General features: G+C 41.5%; 1 protein-coding gene across 1 annotated transcript in view; it reads right to left on the bottom strand.

Moving 5' to 3' along the window:
• The window catches only part of LOC120064045 (melanophilin-like), a 94,087-nt gene that overhangs the window by 49,472 nt on the left and 26,924 nt on the right, over positions 1-17,691 (bottom strand). The window contains 3 exon segments of the mRNA XM_039014356.1: positions 5,516-5,532; positions 12,998-13,039; positions 15,050-15,156. Coding sequence (XP_038870284.1) covers positions 5,516-5,532; positions 12,998-13,039; positions 15,050-15,156 — 166 coding nt within the window.

The following is a 17,691-nucleotide window of genomic DNA, read 5'->3' on the forward strand; positions in this document are numbered from 1 at the left end:
CACTACCTCATTGCCTGCGCCCGTAATGGGTCTGCGGTAAAACGACCACCCCTCATCACTGTCAAACGCTCCCTAAAACACTTCAGCGAGCAGGCCTTTCTAATCGACCTGGCCCGGGAATCCTGGAAGGATATTAACCGCATTCCGTCAGTAGAGGATGCCTAGTTATTCTTTAAAAGTGCCTTCCTCACCATCTTAGATAAGCATGCCCCATTCAAAAAATGTAGAACCAGGAACAAATATAGCCCTTGGTTCACTCCAGACTTGACTGCCCTTGACCAGCATAAAAACATCCTGTGGCGTACTGCATTAGCATCGAATAGCCCCCACGATATGCAACTTTTCAGGGAAGTTAGAAACCTATATACACAGGCAGTTAGGAAAGCGAAGGCTAGCTTTTTCAAACAGAAATTTGCATCCTGTAGCTTAAACTCCAAAAAGTTCTGGGACACTGTAAAGTCCATGGAGAATAAGAGCACCTCCTCCCAGCTGCCCACTGCACTGAGGCTAAGAAACACTGTCACCACCGATAAATCCGCGATAATTGAGAATTTCAATCAGCATTTTTCTATGGCTGGCCATGCTTTCCACCTGGCTACCCCTACCCCGGTCAACAGCTCTGCACCCCCCACAGCAACTTGCCCAAACCTCCCCCATTTCTCCTTCACCCAAATCCAGATAGCTGATGTTCTGAAAGAGCTGCAAAATCTGGACCCCTACAAATCAGCTGGGCCAGACAATCTGGACCCACTCTTTCTAAAATTATCCGCCGCAATTGTTGCAACTCCTATTACTAGCCTGTTCAACCTCTCTTTCTTATCGTCTGAGATCCCCAAAGATTGGAAAGCTGCCGCGGTCATCCCCCTCTTCAAAGGGGGAGACACTCTAGACCCAAACTCTAGACCCAAACTATATCTATCCTACCCTGCCTTTCAAACATCGTCGAAAGCCAAGTTAAACAGATCACCGACCATTTCTATTCCCACCGTACCTTCTCCGCTATGCCATCTGGTTTCCGAGCTGGTCATGGGTGCACCTCAGCCACGCTCAAGGTACTAAACGATATTATAACCGCCATCGATAAAAGACAATACTGTGCAGCCATATTCATTGACCTTGCCAAGGCTTTCAACTCTGTCAATCACCACATTCTTATTGGCAGACTCAACAGCCTTGGTTTCTCAAATGACTGCCTCGCCTGCTTCACCTTCTCAGTTCAGTGTGTCAAATCGGAGGGCCTGTTGTCCGAACCTCTGGCAGTCTCTATGGGGTGCCACAGGGTTCAATTCTCGGTCCGACTCTATTCTCTGTATACATCAATTATGTCGCTCTTGCTGCTGGTGTTTCTCTGATCCACCTCCAGGCAGACGACACCATTCTGTATACTTCTGGCCCTTCTTTGGACACTGTGTTCACTAACCTCCAGACGAGCTTCAATGCCATACAACTCTCCTTTCGTGGCCTCTAACTGCACTTAAATGCAAGTAAAACTAAATGCATGCTCTTCAACCGATCGCTGCCTGCACCTGCCCGCCCATCCAGCATCACTACTCTGGACGGTTCTGAGACTTAGAATATGTGGACAACTACAAATACCTAGGTGTCTGGTTAGACTGTAAACTCTCCTTCCAGACTCATATTAAACATCTCCAATCCAAAATCAAATCTAGAAATGGCTTTCTTTTTCGCAAACAAAGCATCCTTCACTCATGCTGCCAAACATACCCTCGTAAAACTGACCATCCTACCGAACCTTGACTTCGGCGATGTCATTTACAAGATAGCCTCCAACACTCTACTCAGCAAATTGGATGCAGTCTATCACAGTGCCATCCGTTTTGTCACCAAAGCCTCATATACTACCCGCCACTGCGACCTGTATGCTCTCATTGGCTGGCCCTCACTTCATATTCGTCGCCAAACCCACTGGCTCCAGGTCATCTATAGGTCTTTGCTAGGTAAAGCCCCGCCTTATCTCAGCTCACTGGTCATCAGAGCAGCACCCACCCGTAGCACACGCTCCAGCAGGTATTTTTCACTGGTCAACCCCAAAGCCAATTCCTTCTTTGGCCGCCTTTCCTTCCAGTTCTCTGCTGCCAATGACTGGAACGAATAGTAAAAATCACTGAAGCTGGAGACTCCTATCTCCCTCACTAACTTTAAGCATCAGCTGTCAGAGCAGCTTACAGATCATTGCACCTGTACATAGCCTACCTGTAAATAGCCAATCCAACTACCTCATCCCAATATTGTTATTTATTTATTTTTGCTCCTTTGCACCCCAGTATCTCTACCTGCACATTCATCTTCTGCACATCTATCACTCCAGTGTTTAATTGCTAAATTGTAATTACCTCGCCACTACGGCCTATTTATTGACTTTTCTATTGTGTTATTGACTGTACGTTTGTTTATTCCATGTGTAACTCTGTGTTGTAGTTTGTGTCGCACTGCTTTGCTTTATCTTGGCCAGGTCGCAGTTGTAAATGAGAACTTGTTCTCAACTGGCCTACCTGGTTAAATAAAGGTGAAATATTTTTTAAATAAAAATGTAATTTGCCGATGACTCAACAGTGGTAGGCCTGATCATCGACAACAACAAGACAGCCTATAGGGAGGAGGTCAGAGACCTGGCCATGTGGTGCCAGGACAACATCCTCTCCCTAAACGTAATCAAGACAAAGGAGATGATTGTGGACTACAGGAAAAAGAGGACCGAGCACGCCCCCATTCTCATCGACGGAGCTGCAGTGGAGCAGGTTGAGAGCTTCAAGTTCCTTGGTGTCCACATCACCAACATGGTCCAAGCACACCATGACAATCATGAAGCGGGCACGACAAAACCTATTTCCCCTCAGGAGACTGAAAAGATTTGGCATGGGTCCTCAGATCCTCAAAAGGTTCTACAGCTGAACCATCGAGAGCATCCTGACTGGTTGGATCAATGCCTGGTATGGCAACTGCTCGGCCTCCGACCGCAAGGCACTACAGAGGGTAGTGCGAACGGCCCAGTACATCACTGGGACCAAGCTTCCTGCCATCCAGGACCTCTATACCAGGCGGTGTCAGAGGAAGACCATGAACATTGTCAAAGACTCCAGCCACCCTAGTTATAGACTGTTCTCTCTGCTACCACATGGCAAGCGGTACCGGAGCGCCAAGTCTAGGTCCAAGAGGCTTCTAAACCGCTTCTACTCCCAAGCCTTTAGACTCCTGAACATCTAGTCAAATGGCTACCCAGACTATTCGCATTGCCCCCCTCTCCACATCACTGCCACTCTCTGTTTTCATCTATGCATAGTCACTTGAATTAACTCTACCTACATGTACATACTACCTCAACTAACCGGTGCCCCCACATAATGACTTTCTACCAGCACCCCCCTGTATATATTGTTATTTTTTACTGCCCCTCTTATTTACTTCTTACTTTTATCTCTTATTCTTATCCGTATTTTTTTAAACTGCACTGTCGGTTAGGGGCTCTTAAGTAAGCATTTCACTGTAAGGTCTACACCTGTTGTATTCTGTGCATGTGAAACATAACATTTTATTTGATATGTGGTATAACATTTCTAAACTTTGACACAATGGCCCATACTCACAAAGCATCTCAGAGTAGTAGTACTGATCTAGGATCAGGTCCACCCCTTTAATAATTAATTATGGTTTAAAAGGAAAAACTGATCTTAGATCAGCAATCCTATACTAAGATGCTTTGTGGATATGGGCTTGCCCCCCCCCCCCCCCCAAACCCCGCTGTCCATGTGCTCTTATTCATTATGATCTAAAAGATACAACTAATCCTAGATAAGCACTCCTACTCAACACTGTAAATACGAGCCAAGGATTATTTTGTCAGCAGACAACAATGAGAGAAAGTGCTTCGTTTTGGTTATTCATTGTGATTTGGAACTAAACAACCAATCTAGACTGTACAACAGTCATAACAAAAACCAGCAGGAGACACTTCAGGGTCTCTCTCTCACTTTCTCATACACTTGACGTTTCTGGGGCTTGCGTCCCAAAAGGCACCCTATTACCTATGTAGTGCACTACTATTGACCGGGGCCCACACGGCTTTGGTTAAAAGAAGGGCAATATATAGGGAATAGAGTGCAATTTGGGATACAACCTGAGACTGTTTAATGTGTGTCATGATCTATGACAGCCTGGTATTTATTTACCAACGATGCACCGGGCCAGCGCTGGTTCTGCAATGCCTTAACCCTGACCAGCTGCTCGTCAGGGTTAAGGGTCAGCACAAATGACCAGATCTATAAATCATCTCAACTGTCAAACAACAGGGAAGATCTGTATGAAGGGGCCTCCCGAGTGGCACAGTGGTCTAAGGCAGTGCATTGTGGTGCTAGTTGTGCCACTAGAGATTCTGGGTTCGAGTCCAGGCTCTGTCGCAGCCGGCCGTGACCAGGAGACCCACAATTGGCCCAGCGTCGTCCAGGTTAGGGGAGGGTTAGGCCGGCAACGATGTTCTTGTCCCATCGCGCACTAGTGACTCCTGTGGTGGGCCGGGTGCAGTGCATGCTGACATGGTCGCCAAGTGCACGGTGTTTCCTCTGACACATTGTTGCGGCTGGCTTCCGGGTTAAGTGGGCATTGTGTCAAGAAGCAATGCGGCTTGGTTGGGTTGTGTTTCGGAGGATGCACGGCTCTCGACCTTCGCCTCTCCCGAGTCCGTACGGGAGTTGCAGCGATGAGACAAGACTTTAACTACCAATTGGATACCACGAAATTGGGGAGAAAAAGGGAGTACATTTAAAAATAATAATAATAATATTATAAATGAAAAAACAAATAAAAGAGCTATATGAATAAAGATGACTGATTCTACGGTTTAGATCACCTAGCTTAGGCCAATGATACAGAAGGTGCTACATAATATTTATGCCATTTAGCAGATGCTTTTGCGTGTATACATTTTACATATGGGTTATCCTGGGAATCGAACACACAATCCTAGCGGTGCAAGTGACATGATCTAACAACTGAGCCACGCAGGACCACACCGCATTCACATAGGACCAATTGAATGACTTACGGTTGATATATCATTTCAGCCTTTTCCTAAACTATGGGCCTACATTCCTATTTTAGAAAGGGGCTGTACAAACATGTCCACTTTTTGAAGTCTGAATTCACCTTTACTTGCACACAGGAATGTCTCAACCATAATACATGAACTTAGGTGTCTCAAACACTCAAGAAGACCTGTACAAGCCCTAACCCTCATACTACCAACATATTATACATGCATGGATTACCAACTGGGATCATTTTGACCCCAAGAAGAAATTATTTGAAAAATCAACAATCATAGCCAAACATCAACTTCATTCTTATAAAAACATAATTAGAAATCATTTTATCTGAAATAAGGAATAACCAAAACAGACTTATTTCAGCTAAATTACAGGTCAGTTGTATATTCTGTCAAATTAAAATATATATTTTCCCCTTAAATAATGTACAGCTTTTGGTAACACTTTATTTGGACATGCCATCTGTAGAGATCTACAGACTATCAGTAACATTTCAACTAACTATCTACTGACCCTAACCCTAGCCTAACCTTAAGCCTTACCCTAACCGTAACCTTAGGAAGCAGTTGCTTATCAACAGATAGTGTGACCATCTGTACAGCATCTACAGATGGACTATCCAAATAAAGCCTGACCCATATTTTTCCCATATTACAAATCAACATAGGCACTAAAAAGATCATTTGATGGTATTATCATTTAGACTTTAGAATTGTGCCATATTTTGGGGCGGTACACCAACATTTTTAATATACTTAATTGTATTGACAAAAAGTGATCCATCCATTGATCCTGAGAGGACATTACAAAGAATATGCCTTTGTTTTCTTTATTTACTTACCCCACAGCCAGCATTAGCATTGCTGCCATTGAAACAATGGGAGTGGTTGAGCCTATGGCAGGATGATTCAAAAAGCATGCTCAAACTAAATATTATAGCAACCCAAATATCATAACAAGTTGCACATATAGAATATTGGAAGATATTTAGGGAATTCTGGTATTTATATAACATTTACCGTATCATTTTTTGGCTTCTGAGAATACACACCATACAGCACTATGTGTACATTTAGAGAGTAACTGGTAATTATGTCCCCAGATAAACTTAGATTCAAATAAAGGTCCTATTTACCAAATTACTATAGGCTGAATTAGGTGTTTTTGGCTGGGGACAAAATGACCGCAAAGGACTTTTCTTTCTTCTTTCTGATCCATTTGAATACAGAAACACTAAACAATGATTTAGTTTAGTTAAGAACAGGTTAATTGACAAAGTCATGAAATATTGAAAGAATTGATAAACCATCTTTGGGCTATGATCAAAAATATGCTTCTGGGGTCAAAAACCCCAGTCTGTAGTATGAGGGTTAGAACAAACATAAAACTTAAAAGACACAAAGCAGGTACTGTAGTCTGTATATAACAAGAGAAACTAGGTTTTTATTTGTTTATACATGTTACTCTGTGTCAAGGTCTCAAATGCTTCAGCATGGATTACCATTGAGAAGACCCAGCAACATTTAAAAATATATACTGCTTTATGCACACTAATGAGTCACTGTTCATTTTACGTTTTGTGTTTGTTTTATGGATATGGAATGTACAGTATAACACAAATAAACGTTTCCCATAATCGTTCATAGGGTAAGGTTGCACATGTGTGTTCTAGCCCAGCACAAGCACAACCTACTCAACTATTCCACTATTCCTCAAGACCCTTTGTTAGTTGAATCGCATGTGTTTGTGCAGGGCTGGAAAAAAAATGTGTAATACTCGGGCACACCCGAGGACCCAAGCTAAGAAACACTGCCATAGAGGGATGTCCTCTACCCACCAACATAAACAGTCAAGGACACAATTCACTGATTAACACTATAGGGCCAACCTGAACCATACTGTGCTGGCTCTGATATTTTCTCTTTACATTGCCCTTTCGAGTACAGTTCCAGCAACTTTGCTGTATGTGAACCCAGGCCAGCCCAGTATAGTTTGGCTTGGCTCGGTAGTGTGAAAAAGGTAATACTGCAATTCAGGAAGTCAGGAATTGAGAGTGGGCAATACCATTCTGTAGTGTCGTCCATCTGCCACGGTGTCCATGTTGTTCTCATCATAGAGATCTGATGAGGAGGGAGAAGTGTCTCGTGTGAGTTAAAAATATATATTTTTAATTAAATTCCACAAGACTTCAATTATCTCTCAAAAAGCAACTGTGCTGAGCAAAACAGTGCACGTTTAAATACATTAGGTACATGCATACACACATTACATAATAAAGTGCCTTCAGAAAGTATTCACTTTTCCACAATTTGTTGTGTTCCAGCCTGAATTTAACATTGATTACATTTAGATTTGGTGTCACTAGCCTACACACAATACCCCATAATGTCAAAGTGGAATTATGTTTTCTTGAGCCAATAAGTATTCAATCCCTTTGTTATTGCGTGCATGAATAAGTTCAAGAATAAAAATGTGCTTAACAAGTCACACAATAAGTGGTATGGACTCACTCCGTGTGCATTAATAGTGTTTAACATGATTTTTAAATGACTACCCCATCTCTATACCCCACACATACAATTATCTGTAAGGTCCCTCAACTGAGCAGGTCATTTCAAACACAGATTCAACCACAAAGACCAGGGAGGTTTTCCAATGTCTCGCAAAGAAGGGCACCCATTGGTAAAAAAAAAAAAAGCAGACATTGAATATCCCTTTGAGCATTTTATTTTATTTTATTATTATTTTTTTTTTTACATTTTAGTCATTTAGCAGACGCTCTTAGCCAGAGCGACTTACAGTAGAGTGCATACATTTTATTACAGACTGAGACAAGGATATCCCTACCGGCCAAACCCTCCCTAACCCGGACGACGCTATGCCAATTGTGCGTCGCCCCACGGACCTCCCGGTTGCGGCCGGCTGCGACAGAGCCTGGGCGCGAACCCAGCCCAGCCTGGGCACGAACCCAGAGACTCTGGTGGCGCAGCTAGCACTGCGATGCAGTGCCCTAGACCACTGCGCCACCCGGGAGGCCAGGTGATGGCCATGCTCCCACCCGGGAGCATGGTGAAGTTATTAATTACACTTTGGATGATGTATCAATACACCCAGTCACTACAAAGATACAGGCATCCTTCCTAACAGCTGCTGGAGAGGAATGAAACCGAAAAAAAGAAGAAAAAAAAAAACAATTTTGAATTGAGGATCTATCAACAAAATGTGGAATAAGTCAAGGGTATGAATACTTTCTGAAGGCACTGTACGTCAGGGCTGGGCGATATGACGACATATATCGTGTGATGATAGAAAAATGTCTATCGTTTTAGATTATGCTCTATCGTTTATTTCGTTGTGTCGCAAATCACACTCTTTACGGCAATCTTTTTCGTCAATTGGACGAAGCTTTGCTTTCTTCCACACCTCCGGTGTAGAAGGTAATTTGCAACACAAACAAACATTGACGAGAGTGAACGTGACACAGAGCACGGAGACACGGAGCTCGTACCTAAAAGAGGGGCTACTTCGGTCGCATGGACGTGGTTTAGGTATAAAAAGTCTGACACCGACCAGAAACCGTCCTCTGCAAAATATGCCGCAGGCCGGTACCGAAAACAGGCTCAAACACCACTAACCTCTTTTACCACCTACGCAAGAATCATGTGAAACAGTACAGTCGAGTGCTCAAAACAAACCCCCAACTCGGACGTTGCAAGCGGCTTTTGCCCGCAGCACACCATATGGCCAAGAATCACGAAGATGGAAGGAGAGAACAGCTGCGGTTACAACTTACATCTGCAAAGACATGGCCCCAATTTACACAGTCGAGAAACGGGTTTCGTGAGTTGGTGCTAACACTCGACCCAAGGTACCTTACGCAAATTGACATGTGACACGTATTAATGCCAAAATAACATGAAAAACAGGCAAGCCCCCCCCCCCCAAAAAAAAGTATTTTAGGCCTATATTTATTTTGTTTGCAACTATAGTTGAAGTGATTTCTATTTACCTTTTTAGATTTTATACATTAATATTTTATATTTTGTTACATGCTTAATTGGAAATGGGAGAAATAATCAAATATGACTAAGTACCTTTATTTGTTGAGTATAATTCAAAATGTAATAAGAAATAGGTTTTTACATGTGACCACATTTTATATAAACAATTTATTCATTGAATTTACAGAAAATGTGCTATATCGTGAAACGTATCATTATCGGGATATGAAATGACCTATATCGGGATATGACATTTTGGCCATATCGTCCAGCCCTACTGTACGTCAAAAAACATTATCATATTAGCAAAGACTAATTTAGCATTAGCGCAAAGGTGCTTTTCTTTTCTATGTTGTTGCTGTATAGTGTTTGTTTCTTTTTTTAGCTCTCTAAATAGAACAGGTAATGGAAATGCAGGAGCTAAGTGACCTTAAGAAACACACGTCAGAGAGCAAATCATATGGTGCTTCTGTCTGCCAGCACGAAAGCAGCACAAGTAGGTAAAGTGCGAGCACACAATGTGTTTCTCAGTCTCTTTTTATGAGTCTGTTTATGAGTGACTTGCTTTGCTCAGTAACATTTTGTTCTACTGGGTCCTGCGCTTATTGAATCAGAGGAGACAGGGAAAGGAAAAGAGAGCGAGGAATAGAGAGAGCGAGGGGAAAAAAAGAGATGCTAAGTGGGAGAAGATTTAAGGATGAGCAGCTGCTCTGCTCAGCAAAAAAAATAAACAACTAAAAACTGAAAGATTGTACAAGTTAAGATTGTGCAAACAAATGGCACAGTAGATGCTTAAAACACACATGCGCACGCACTTTCTGACACATGCTATCGCACGCATGCACGTGCACACACAAACAAAATACACAAAATTACCCTCTAATAAATTCCACAAGACTCTAATTGACCTAAAACGTCTCGGACTCTATGTCACGCCCTGGCCTTAGTATTCTTTGTTTTCTTTAGGTTTTTTAGTTAGGTCAGGGTGTGACATGGGGAATGTATGTGTTTTTGTAGTGTCTAGTGTAGTTGTCTAGTTATGTCTATGGCTGCCTAGATTGGTTCTCAATTAGAGGCAGCTGTGGTTCATTGTCTCTGATTGAGAGCCATATTTAAGGCAGTCATAGGCATTGGGGTTTTGTGGGTAATTGTCTGTGTCTATGTTCTATGTTGCATGTGTGCACTTAGTTCATTTATATAGCTTCACGTTCGTCTATTTGTTGTTTTGTTTCGTTTTTCTTCTTAATAGTAAAGAGAAGATGTATTTTTCACACGCTGCGCCTTGGTCCACTCTCTCACCCTTAGACAGCCGTGACACTCTAATAGCCCTGTTGACATACCAATGTGCGGTGGTGTAAAGTACTTAAATAAAAATATTTTTAACTACTAGTTCTTTGGGGTATCTGTACTTTACTATTTACAGTTGAAGTCGGAAGTTTACATACACTTAGGTTGGAGTCATTCAACCTAGTTTTTCAACCACTCCACAAATTTCTTGTCAACAAACTATAGTTTTGGCAAGTCGGTTAAGACATCTACTTTGTGCATGACACAAGTAATTTTTCCAAAAATTGTTTACAGACAGATTATTTCACTTACAATGAATTATATCACAATTCCAGTGGGTCAGAAATGTACATACACTAAGTTGACTGTGCCTTTAAACAGCTTGGAATATTCCAGAAAATTATGTCATGGCTTTAGAAGCTTCTGATAGGCTAATTGACATAATTTGAGTCAATTGGAGGTGTACCTGTGGATGTATTTCAAGGCCTACCTTCAAACTCAGTGCCTCTTTGCTTGACATCATGGGAAAATCAAAATAAATCAGCCAAGACCAAAAAAAAAAAATGTAGACCTCTAAAAATCTGGTTCATCCTTGGGAGAAATTTCCAAAACGCCTGAAGGTACCACGGTCATCTGTACAAACAATAGTATGCAAGTATAAACACCATGGGACCACGCAGCCGTCATACCGCTCAGGAAGGAGACGTGTTCTGTCTCCTAGAGATGAATGTACTTTGGTGCGAAAAGTGCAAATCAATCCCAGAACAACAGCAAAGGACCTTGTGAAGATGCTGGAGGAAACAGGTACAAAAGTATCTATATCCACAGTAAAACGAGTCCTATATAGACATAACCTGAAAGGCTGCTCAGCAAGGAAGAAGCCACTGCTCCAAAACCACCATAAAAAAGCCAGAATACAGTTTGCAACTGCACATGGGGACAAAGATCGTACTTTTTGGAGAAATGTCCTCTGGTCTGATGAAACAAAAATAGAACTGTTTGGTCATAATGACCATCGTTATGTTTGGAGGAAAAAGGGGGACGCTTGCAAGCCGAAGAACACCATCCCAACTGTGAAGCACGGGGATGGCAGCATCATGTTGTGGGGGTGCTTTGCTGCAGGAGGGACTGGTGCACTACACAAAATAGATGGCATCATGAGGAAGTAAAATTATGTGGATATATTGAATCAAAATCTCAAGACATCAGTCAGGGAGTCAAAGCTTGGTCGCAAGTGGGTCTTCCAAATGTACAATGACTCCAAGCATACTTCCAAAGTTGTAGCAAAATGGCTTAAGGACAACAAAGTCAAGCTATTGGAGTGGCCATCTCAATCCCATAGAAAATGTGTGGTCGAGCAAGGAGGCCTACAAACCTGACTCAGGTACACCAGCTCTGTCAGGAGGAATGGCCAAAATTCACCCAACTTATTGTGGGAAGCTTGTGGAAGGCTACCCAAAACGCTTGGAAGGCTACATACACTCAATTAGTGTATGTAAATTACTGACCCACTGGGAATGTGATGAAAGAAATAAAAGCTGAAATAAATCATTCTCTCTACTATTATTCTGACATTTCACGTTCTTAAAATAAAGTGGTGATCCTAACTCACCTAAGACAGGGAATTTTTACTTGGATTAAATGTCAGGAATTGTGAAACTGAGTTTAAATGTATTTGGCTAAGGTATATGTAAACTTCCGACTTCAACTGTATATTCTTGTCAATGTTTACTTTTACTTCACTTCATTCCTAAAGAAAATAATTGACTTTTTACTACATACATTTTCCCTGACACCGAAAAGTACTCGTTACATTTTGACAGGAAAATGATCCATTTCACACACTAATCAAGATAACATCCCTGGTCATCCCTACTGCCTCTGATCTGGTGGACTCACTAAACACAAATGCTTCGTTTGTAAATTATGTCTTAGTGTTGGAGCGTGCCCCTGGCTATCTGTCAATAAAAAATACTTTTGCTTTTGATAATTAAGTACATTTTAGAAGTTCAATTTACTTTTCATACTTAAGTACATTTAAAACAAAATACTTTTAGACTTATACTCAAGTAGTATTTTACTGGGTGACTTTCACTTTTTCTTGAGTGATTTTCTATTAAGGTATCTTTACTTTTACTCAAGTATGACAATTGAGTACTTTTTCTACCATTGCCAATGTGTCGGGGTGTGACAGGCTAATTATGTGCCAGTCAACCCACATGGTGCTACTTAAAGGGTAAGTGCCCAAGCTACAGTGCCCACGGCTCTGCCTAGAGCTACAAAGCGGGTATTTTTCAATCAAATAAATGTAAATGAAGTTGTATTTAATATTTGACCTTAATCAGATTTCCTAAGCCATAACCAAATTGTGCTTGGCTAGCTGGTTAATTTCTGTCTGTCAGACTGCCCTTATCTAAAAGATAAAAATACATCCACTTTAAACATTACCTAATACGTTTTAGGCTAAAATATGTTTGTGCTTCACTAGAAATTAGATTCCAAAGTCTGAAAAGCCCATTCTTTACTGTATGTGGATGGAGTGAGTGAGTGATCAGTGAGACAAGGTGTTCTTGGTAAAGTGTCTATGGAATGACACTGGACAAAGCCATTGTGCTTGAGAATTGTGCAGAGACACAGAGCTCTACTTACTGTGGCTTTCGGGCATGCTGTGTGTGTCATCTTCATGAGGCTCTGGGAGGGAGAGACAGAGGGAGAAAGACTAACTATCTGAGGTCAAATCAAACAATTCAAAAGAAAGGCCCCTGACGTCATCAGTAGTGATGGTCCCTTTGTAAATAAATGCACAATCAGAGATAATCTTGATGACATAACATCAAATGTAAAGATACACTGTTGCTAGAGCTGCTAATTTCAATGTATGCTCATATGTGAGGAATGAGACTTGTGCTGTGCATGTGTAAAGAAACCTTATGTCGTTTTGCTCCTCAACAGAATGGAAAGTCTCAACATAAGTTTTTGTCATAGTCTCTCTGTACACCAGAAGACAGTGGTGTGGGGATGACACCCTCTGAGCTTTCGGGGCCTCATGGACCACTGTCAGAAAGGACAGTGTGTTTGTGCACATGCACACTGTTCTGGCGTATGCAGCATGTGTGTGTGAAGCAATATGTTCACATTGGTATGTGCTTGCGTGTGGACTCTGTATAGACTGTGTATGCATCTGTTTGTATATGTATTTGTAGGTGTGGGTGTTTCTGTGTATATCTTTACATGTGTACATGTACATTTGCCTGAATGCAAAACCGGTGTCTGTTCTCTTTTGCCCTGTATCTGGCCAATTGAACCCTGCAGGATTGGATCAACCCAGAGACATGACATTTCAGTCACAGAGCAAGACGTGATCATGCAATCACACGGACTGCTGGATCCAGCCAACCAGCTCCCTCCTCATCCTACCCACAATCCTCCATAGTGACTTAACTCTTTTCACTATAATTCCATATTTGCATGATTTCCTTTTCCTTTAAGCAACGTCACAAACTCGCCAGGGCCCAATACATCATAGGTCTCATCGTTTTAAAGATGCCTTGGGTGTTGCTTGCAGATAAGCTCCATTGTATAGTTAACATCAGGCAAATAACATGTCCGTTTTGCTTTGATTAAACCCAATCGTCACTGCGTTAAACTTTAAACATGTCAGACAAACATACACAAAGCCTTTCATTGCTATGTCAATAAGTCTGGTAACGTAGGCAACGTCCGGAACTGACCGAGTCATATAGGGACCAACGGAGGCAACGTTTCTCTAACATTGTTGGTCAGTGGAGGATAAAATGGCATGACATTTAGACTGAATCCAGGCCTTTGTGCTGCAGTGCTCTTAACACGGCTCCACACACAGTTGTAGGAAGCCAGAAAAACAGAGAAGATGGAAAAGATTAAGTCTCTGTCCTATTTGCCAGGCAGCTCCCTGAGAAGGGCTTACTGACTGAAAAGAGAGAAAGAAAGAAACTTATTTCCTATGATTCAGAATGCACAGAGTGGGACAAATTAGTCATGTGTATCACTCCATTCAAGTTTGCATGTAAATCTTCCACACACCCGAAAAGCACTATGCAAAGATGGATAAAATGTTACTTTAACAGATTACAAAAGCTCCTGTGTTAGATATCATGCAAATGTTGGATTTATAGAGTGTAAATGGTAAGCTGAGAAGGGAATTTGTTTAAAATATGCCTTGGTGACATTTACAATGTCTGCATAGGCTGTTATAAACACCATCATTTTATGAGTTGTGTTTACAAAAAATGACGACCAGTGATTTTAAATCATTTCCGATTCCAGAGTTAACATGGGGATGCATACACCACAACACTGACCTGACATGGCCTGACATTGTAATCATTTTGGGTGATATTTTCTATACCATAGATGCAGCCTACAGTAAATACATTCCATCCACCATGACAAGAGGTTAACACTCAGCCACTGTATAAAGCAGCTGCGTCTCTAGAAAGCTTTTCATTTATTGTGTATTTAGAACAATAAGCTTCAGCAGATCTTGAGCAACAATAAACTCCCTACTGTACCTCGTGGGCTCTATAGCACTGCTACCGTGTGCTACAGGGTTTCCTAAGGGTTTATACAGGGGTGATGGGGTCTCCTAAGGGCTTGTTCAGGTGTGGGCATGGAACCCATAGTACCCACCTCTCAGGTCACTCTGGGAGGCGCTGAGATCGCCACTCAACCTCTTGTAGAGCGAGCGCATCACCTTGGCACTGCCAAAGCGCTTGAAACGGGAGCGCACATTCTCATGGTACCACTCCAAAGTGCCAATCTTGAGGACCCTGGAGAGAGAGAGAGAGAGGACTTCAATAATGACTGGCTATACAGACAGATGGATGGACAGAGCAGGGACAGACTTAATAGATACTGTATGGCTCCAAGGTTTAAATCTGAAGCAGCTATTCTAGGAGTATGTTCTTGAGGTTTATGTTGAGCCTTTTTTTTGTACATTAACGCATCACTACGTCAAGGGAAATATAGTATCCTTTCTAACAAAGATATCTACATAATTGTTTTTAAAACATACCTTATCCTGGGTATGGGCTAAGTTGAGCATAGGGACAGGGTAAGTTGAGCCGCCTACAAATGTATATACTGAATGAAATATTACCGCAACCTTTTTAAAACCCATGTCTATCTTTATTTCCCAAACACAATTCAACACAATCAGAATCACTTTGTCTTTTAGTAATTTTAAGCATCTTTTAACACAGGTTTAAAACTTAACATAGGCTTAACACCTAACAAACACTTGTACTGTTTTAACACAGGCCAGGCCATGGTGTTACCTCAAATCCCAGTGATAATGCCTTGCATTTAAACCTGGGAAGAAAACACTTAAATTTGCTCAACTTTCCATTGCATTGGCTCAAGCATTGGCTCAACTTGCCCCACAGCAAAGCTTTTTTACTATATTAGCCCAAAAAGCTACAAGGATGCACTTTCATGCTATGTTTAGGACTTCATATGGAAGCTTATAGATACACCAACTGATGTATAGAACAGTTTACAAAACTACAGTATTTACTTTGGTTTACATACAAGAATCATGAAACCTGTTCCCCAAATAATTCATTTGATGGTGGAAATCAGTTTTTTGGACCTAACTTGTTTACCACTTTTTCCCATGTGATTTTATTCCTTCACCGAATGCATGAAATTATGACCTCTTCCTAAATATTTGTTCACATTATACATTTTTTGTATAGTTTCCAAGAAACAAGGGGTGTCTCAACAAACCCTTAGGCTGAACTTACCCCACTCTCCCAAGTGAGTAGGGTAAGCATTTCAGTACTTGGATCACACACAGTATGTTAGATATACAGTATGCGAGTTTGCAAAATGCATCAGACCAGGTGTGTGGGAGATTTGTCAGAGGGATGGATGAAAGGGACTATTTATTTGCCTTTAGACCTTGAGTAGGAATTGGGAGAGGAACTTTAGATGAAAAATACAGTGGTTCCTCCTTTAAAAGTTGCAAGCTTACGCCACAGGACTTAAAGGTAATGTGTGGTTTTGTACGGTACCCTGCGTCACCACTTCATTGCTCCAGACCAGCGCAAGGGGGAGTTCGTTTTTTTTTGTTGCTTTTGGGTCCTACTGTGTCTCTGACAATGAATGGGCGATATAAACCTGAATAGAAACTGATAATTGTCCACGACTTCAGTATTACTTACTAAACCTGAAGTTACATGAAGGTTTTTATTATTTTATTTTGCTAGGATTATTTTGCTCTTACTGTAAGACTGTAGACCACTCCCGACGGGTCATGTTGTACAGCGCTTGAGTGGCGCAACAGTCTAAGACACTGGATACCAATGCAAGCTGTGTTACTACAGATGCATGTTCGATACCCGTGCCAGCCGCCACCGGGAGAGCGATGGTGGCATTTGTTTTTAATTTAGAATCCTCCAATCCTCTATATGTAATTATTGGCGGAGTGTCACGTCATATTTTTCGATATACTGTAGGCCTACCGCAGGCGACATGATACTCAATAGTGTTGAGTAATGTGCTGTAGGTCTTATTTATTTAAAGAGCATGTTGAAGTTAGAAGCAATAGGATTTGAAGCAATAGCCTACAAATATTTTAGCACTGTTTCGCGCTGCTCTGAAACAAGCATGGGGACTGGTCTTGAGAAATCAATGCGATTTCTATTTTCACTTAATCACCATTTGGGTGAATAATGTCAGGAATTGTGAAAAACTGATTTTAAATGTATTTGGCTAAGGTGTATGTAAACTTCCAACTTCAACTGTATAACATGGTGAAGTCACCACCATGCTTGAAATTATGAAGTGTGGTACTCAGTGATGTGTTGTGTTGGATTTGCCACAAGCATAATGTTTTTACTTTAGTGCCTTATTGCAAACAGGATGCATGTTTTGGAATATTTTTATTCTGTACAGGCTTCCTTCTTTTCACGCTGTCATTTAGGTTAGTTTTGGGGAGTAACTACAATGTTGTTGATCCATCATCAGTTTTCTCCTATCACAGCTATTCAACTCCGTAACTGTTTTAAAGTCACCATTGGCCTCATGGTGAAATCCCTGAGTGGTGTCCTTCCTCTCCGGCAACTGAGTTAGGAAGGACGTCTGAATCTTTGTAGTGACTGGGTGTATTGATACGCCATCCAATGTGTAAATAATAACTTCACCATGCTTAAAGGGATATTCAATGTCTGCTTTTTTATTTTCACCCATCTTACCAATAGGTGCCCCTCTTTGCGAGGAATTGGAAAACCTCCCTGGTCTTTGTAGTTGAATCTGTGTTCGAAATTCACTGCTCAACTGAGGGACCTTACAGATAGTTGTGT

The sequence above is a fragment of the Salvelinus namaycush genome, chromosome 19 (genome assembly GCF_016432855.1).
Source record: "Salvelinus namaycush isolate Seneca chromosome 19, SaNama_1.0, whole genome shotgun sequence".
Lineage (NCBI taxonomy): Eukaryota > Metazoa > Chordata > Actinopteri > Salmoniformes > Salmonidae > Salvelinus > Salvelinus namaycush.